This window comes from Bufo bufo (assembly GCF_905171765.1).
Source record: "Bufo bufo chromosome 1 unlocalized genomic scaffold, aBufBuf1.1 SUPER_1_unloc_1, whole genome shotgun sequence".
Lineage (NCBI taxonomy): Eukaryota > Metazoa > Chordata > Amphibia > Anura > Bufonidae > Bufo > Bufo bufo.
In genome coordinates this window covers 218,036-224,218 of record NW_024399963.1, presented here as the reverse complement: position 1 = coordinate 224,218, position 6,183 = coordinate 218,036, and the positions used below count along the sequence as shown (strand labels likewise).

At 52.4% G+C, this 6,183-nt stretch overlaps 2 protein-coding genes across 2 annotated transcripts in view; one reads left to right on the top strand and one right to left on the bottom strand.

The window, feature by feature from the left end:
* Positions 1-1,650: 1,650 nt before the first annotated feature.
* The window catches only part of LOC120982704, a 66,480-nt gene continuing 61,947 nt past the window's right edge, over positions 1,651-6,183 (top strand). Inside the window, exons 1-2 of the mRNA XM_040412961.1 lie at positions 1,651-1,950; positions 3,985-4,515. Coding sequence (XP_040268895.1) covers positions 1,651-1,950; positions 3,985-4,515 — 831 coding nt within the window. The remainder of the gene's footprint in view (positions 1,951-3,984; positions 4,516-6,183) is intronic.
* Positions 2,651-3,052, bottom strand: LOC120982684 (histone H2B 1.1). Its single transcript, XM_040412941.1, has one exon. The coding sequence runs from the start codon at positions 3,031-3,033 to the stop codon at positions 2,653-2,655; it is 381 nt and encodes a 126-aa protein (XP_040268875.1). The 5' UTR covers positions 3,034-3,052; the 3' UTR covers positions 2,651-2,652.

Sequence of the window (6,183 nt, the reverse complement as noted above, 5' to 3'; positions counted from 1 at the left end):
AATATAATGTGGAGGCTATAATGTAATGTAGAGGCTGTAATATGTTGTTGAGGTTGACAATATACTATGGAGGCTGTGATGTAATGTGGAGGCTGGTAAAATGGAAGCTGTAATATAATTTGGAGGCTATAATGTAATACATAGGCTGGTAATATGAAGGCTGTAATATAATGTGATGTAATGTGGAGGCTGGTAGTATGGAGGCTGTAATGTAATTTTTAGGATGTGATGTAATGTAGAGGACGGTAATATGAAGACTGTAATATAATGTGGAGGCCGGTAATGTAACATGGAGGCTGTAATATAATGTGGAGGCTGGTAATGTAACATGGAGGCTGTAATGTAATGTGGAGGCTGGTAATGTAACATGGAGGCTGTAATGTAATGTGGAGGCTGGTAATATTTAGGCTATAATGTAATGTAGAGGCTGTAATATGTTGTTGAGGTTGATAATATAATATGGAGGCTGTGATGTAATGTGGAGGCTGTTAATATGGAGGCTGTAATATAATGAAGATGCTGTAAATATGGAGTCTGTAATATAATGTTGAAGTTGATAATATAGAGGCTGTGATGCAATGTGGAGGCTATAATGTAATATGGAGGCTGTAATATAATGTTGAAGTTGATAATATAATATGGAGACTGTAATATCATGTGTATGCTGTAATAGAATGTGGGGGCTGTAATGTAATATGGAGGCTGTAATAGAAACATAGATGTAATGTGGAGGCTGTAATGTAAGGTGGAGGCTACAATGTAATGCAGAGGCTGGTAGTATGGAGGCTGTAATAGAATGTAAAGGCTATAATGTAATATGGAGGCTGTACTATAATGTTGAGGTTGATAATATAATATAGAGCCTTTAATATAATGTAATTTACAGGCTGGTAATATGGAGGCTGTAATATAAGGTGGAGGCTATAATGTAATGCAGAGGCTGTAATAGAATGTGGAGGCTGGTAGTATGGAGGCTGTAATGTAAGGTGGAGGCTATAATGCAGAGGCTGTAATAGAATGTGGAGGCTGGTAGTATGGAGGCTGTAATATTATGTGGAGCCTGGTAATGTAATGTGGAGGCTGTAATGTAATGTAGAGGCTAGTAGTATGGAGGCTGTAATGTAATGTAGAGGCTGTAATATAATGTGGAGGAAGATAATGTAATATGGAGGCTGTAATAGAAACATAGATGTAATATGGAGGCTGTAATGTAAGGTGGAGGCTATAATGTAATGCAGAGGCTGTAATAGAATGTGAAGGCTGGTAGTATGGAGGCTGGAATATAATGTGGAGGCTGTGATGTAATGCGGAGGCTGTAATATAAGGTGGAGGCTGTGATGTAATGTAGAGGCTGTAATAGAATGTGGAGGCTGGTAGTATGGAGGCTGTAATATAATGTGGAGGTTGATAATATAATATAGAGACTTTATTTTAATGCAAAGGATATGATGTAATTTACAGGCTGGTAACATGGAGGCTGGAAAATGAAAACCACCAGCACTTCTGAGCTCAGCCAATCAGAGGTGGAGGGCGGGGCCTGGAGTTCAGGAACAGCCCCGCCCCCAGTTCTCTTTCAGGTCCGCCCATGCTCCATATAAAGGAGGGCTCTGGGCTGAGCAGTCACTGCTCTCTGCTCCTCACACCTAGAAGATGTCTGGTCGCGGTAAAGGAGGGAAAGGGCTCGGGAAAGGCGGCGCCAAGCGGCACAGGAAGGTGCTCCGTGATAACATCCAGGGCATCACCAAGCCTGCCATCCGCCGCCTAGCTCGCAGGGGAGGCGTCAAGCGCATCTCCGGCCTCATCTATGAGGAGACTCGCGGGGTGCTGAAAGTCTTCCTGGAGAACGTCATCCGGGACGCCGTCACCTACACCGAGCACGCCAAGAGGAAGACCGTCACCGCCATGGACGTGGTCTACGCGCTCAAGCGCCAGGGCCGCACTCTCTACGGCTTCGGGGGTTAATGCTGCCGCCGCCTCCTCCGTCCTCACAGCACAAAGGCTCTTCTCAGAGCCGCCCACATCTTCCCGGGGAGGAGCTACAATTCCACTGAGGGGTTAACACCGCCCGCCCATCAGGAGATCAGCGGCGCCCTGTGCTCAGTACAGCCGGAGGTCTACATTACAGAAACCCCCCAATAATCTGTAAATCCCGAGCCCCGGGTGTTCTCCACCGCAGCTACGAGCCGAGCTGTGCTCGGAGACTGAGGGGTTAATCCGTCCCGCCAATGAGCGGCGCTGGTACAGGTCACATGACCGGCTCCACCGGTAAATCAGCAGCTCAACTATAGGCGGGAAATTCAAACGAGGGACGAGATCCTGATCTCTCCCAGCCAATAGGAGCAGAGCTCGGAGACCCCGCAGCCGTTATGTGCCCGTAGGAGCCTCGTCCTCCTGTCCTGCACTGAGCAGCCGCACAGCCTCTCCCCAGGGAGCGCCACACTGAGGAGGATGATGGGAGTAGTGATCGGGCATGGAGGAGGAGGAGGATGAGGGGAGCTTGTATTGTAACTTCCGATAGCGTTACCGCATCTCATCTAGCTGACAGGGAGGAAAACCGCAGCCACTGTGAGAACAACGGGGAGACCCGGGAGCAGCTCCGCTGGAGACAGGGTGGGGGCTCTGAGAAGAGCCTTTGGGTGCGGGGGGCGGCGCTCACTTGGCGCTGGTGTACTTGGTGACGGCCTTGGTGCCCTCGGAGACGGCGTGCTTGGCCAGCTCTCCGGGCAGCAGCAGGCGCACGGCGGTCTGGATCTCCCGGGAGGTGATGGTGGAGCGCTTGTTGTAGTGAGCCAGGCGGGAGGCTTCCCCTGCGATGCGCTCGAAGATGTCGTTGACGAAGGAGTTCATGATGCCCATGGCCTTGGAGGAGATGCCGGTGTCGGGGTGGACCTGCTTCAGCACCTTGTAGACGTAGATGGCATAGCTCTCCTTCCTGCTCTTCCTCCGCTTCTTGCCGTCCTTCTTCTGGACCTTGGTGACGGCTTTCTTGGAGCCCTTCTTGGGCGCTGGGGCGGACTTGGCTGGCTCGGGCATTCTGACTGAAGACAAAATCTCGTCTGTTCTCCACCTGCCACCGCGGCGGTATTTATACAAGGGCCATGCAAATGAGCTGCTGCTGACTGCGCGCCGATCTACTGGAGGAGAGGGTCACGTGGTGTCTCCACTGCTCCTAATTGGCAGCCTCACATCCATCCGGCTGAGCCGGGGGCGGAGCAAACAGAGGGGCGGGGCTCACATACATCCATTCAGAAGAGCCGGGGGCGGAGCAACAGGAGAGGCGTGGCTCACATACATCCATTCAGCGGAGCAACAGGAGAGGCGGGGCTCACATACATCCATTCAGAAGAGCCGGGGGCGGAGCAACAGGAGAGGCGTGGCTCCAGGAGAGGCGTGTCTCACATCCATCCATTCAGCAGAGCTGGGGGCGGAGCAACAGGAGAGGCGGGGCTCACATACATCCTTTCAGCTGAGCCGGGGGACGGAGCAGCAAGAAGGGAGGGGCTCACATCCATTCATGATTTGAGTCGGAGGGCGGAGCAGCAGGAGGGGCTGGGCTCATAGCCATCTATTCTGCTAAACCGGGGGGCGGAGCAGAACTCACATCCATCCATTCAGATGAGCCGGGGGCGGAGCAGTAGGGCGGGCAGGGCTCGCATACATCCATTCAGCTGAGCCGGGGGGCGGGGCTAACATCTCTCTTCAGTCTATCAGGGCCTCGCTGCTCGGCTGATAACCGCCCCGCCCCTCACTAGCGGGAGAAGGCGACCACTGACGGGTTAATACTGAGCAGGCTATGGGGGCGGAGCTACAGAACAAGTACATTACAGTGATTGGCTGATCTCTGGCTTTTGAAATTCCCGTTCTGCGGCCGTGGAGGAGCAGTCCATTACACACAGGGGACGAACCCTCTACAGCAGCAATGTCTGCCCGTACTCGCAGCAGGTCAGGAGCGGTAAGTGGCCCTGTGTGACGCCTCCTCCACAGCGGAGATCAGCGGCATCGCCAGCTCAGTCGTACAGACCATGTGGGCGGCTCTTAGAAGAGCCTTTGGTTCCGGGGGGCACAGCAGCAGCAGCAGAGCCGGGCTCACTTGCTCTTGGCCGACTTGGTGCTCTCGGTCTTCTTGGGCAGCAGCACGGCCTGGATGTTGGGCAGGACGCCTCCCTGGGCGATGGTGACGCCGCCCAGCAGCTTGTTGAGCTCCTCGTCGTTGCGCACGGCCAGCTGCAGGTGGCGGGGGATGATGCGGGTCTTCTTGTTGTCGCGGGCGGCATTGCCGGCCAGCTCCAGGATCTCGGCGGTGAGATACTCGAGCACAGCGGCCAAGTAGACGGGAGCGCCGGCGCCCACCCTCTGGGCGTAGTTGCCCTTGCGGAGGAGCCTGTGCACTCGGCCGACCGGGAACTGGAGCCCTGCCCGGGAGGAGCGGGTCTTGGCCTTAGCCCGGACTTTGCCTCCTTGTTTGCCGCGTCCAGACATCGTCCTCTACAGCAGAACAGCGAGGAAGACTCTGATGTGTGTGATCCGGAGGAGCCGCCTCCTGCCGCCTTTATAGGCTGCTGCTCCGCCCCCAGCGCCGCTCATTGGGTGGATTAGAAGCCTCCAACGGAGACAAGACTCGTGAAGAAGCCAATGAGCGGCGCTGGGCGTGGCTTATGACGCGGGTACAGGTCACATGACTGGCTCCTCCTGTAGATCAGCAGCTCATTTGCAGTTGGGGACTATAGGCGGGAAATTCAAATGAGCGACGAGATCCTGAGCTCTCCCAGCCAATAGGAGCAGAGCTCTGGACCCCGCAGCCGTTATGTGCCCGTAGGAGCGGAGCCTCGTCCTCCCGCCCTGCACTGAGCAGCTGCACAGCTCGCTGATCCGCAGCCATTCATAGCGGGAGCAGAGCTCAGCTGAAGTGTATAAGGGGAGCAGTGATCTGCCAGAGAGGAGGATGAGGGGAGTAGTGATCGGGCACTAAGTATGAGGGGAGTAGTGATCGGGCACTAAGGATGAGGGAAGTAGTTATATGCTATTGAGGATGATGAGGGGAGTAGTGATATGGTACTGAGGAGGATGAGGGGAGTAGTGATATGGTCCTGAGGAGGATGAGGGGAGTAGTGATCTGCCAGAGAGGAGGATGAGGGGAGTAGTGATCTGCCAGAGAGGATGATGAGGGGAGTAGTGATCGGGCACTAAGTATGAGGGGAGTAGTGATATGCCAGAGAGGAGGATGAGGGGAGTAGTGATCGGGCACTAAGTATGAGGGGAGTAGTTATATGCTTTTGAGGATGATGAGGGGAGTAGTGATCTGCCAGAGAGGAGGATGAGGGGAGTAGTGATCGGGCACTAAGTATGAGGGGAGTAGTTATATGGTACTGAGGAGGATGAGGGGAGTAGTGATTGGGCAATAAGGAGAATGAGTGAAGTAGTTATATGGTATTGAGGAGGATGAGGGGAGTAGTGATCTGCCAGAGAGGAGGATGAGGGGAGTAGTGATCTGCCAGAGAGGAGGATGAGGGGAGTAGTGATCTGCTATTGAGGATGATGAGGGGAGTAGTGGTCAGCCAGTGAGGAGAATGAGGGAAGTAGTGATCTGCTATTAATGAGGGGAGTGGTGATTGGGCACTGGGGAGGATAAGGGGAGTAGTGGTAATATAATGTGTAGGCTGTAATATAATATTGAGGCTATAATGTAATGTGGAGGCTGTTATATAATGTTAAGGTTGATAATATAGAGGCTTTAATATAATGCGGAGGATATAATGTAATTTACAGGCTGGTAATATGGAGGCTGTGATGTAATGTGGAGGTTGTAACATAATGTTTAAGCTGTGATGTAATGTAGAGGGCGGTAATACGGAGGCTGTAATATAATGTGCAGGCCGGTAATGTAATATAGAGGCTGTATTGTAATGCAGAGACTGTAATATAATTTTGAGCCTGTAATGCAGAGGCTGGTAATATGGAGGTAATGTAGAGGCCGGTAATATAATGTGGAGGCTGGTAATTTAACATGGAGACTAATGTAGAGGCCGTTAATACGGAGGCTGGTAATATTTAGGCTGTAAAATAATGTGGAGGCTATAATCTAATGTAGAGGCTGTAATATGTTGTTGAGGTTGATAATAGAATGTGGAGGCTGTGATGTTTAGGATGTGATGTAAGAATTCAGCGGCCATGGAGAAGCTCCGC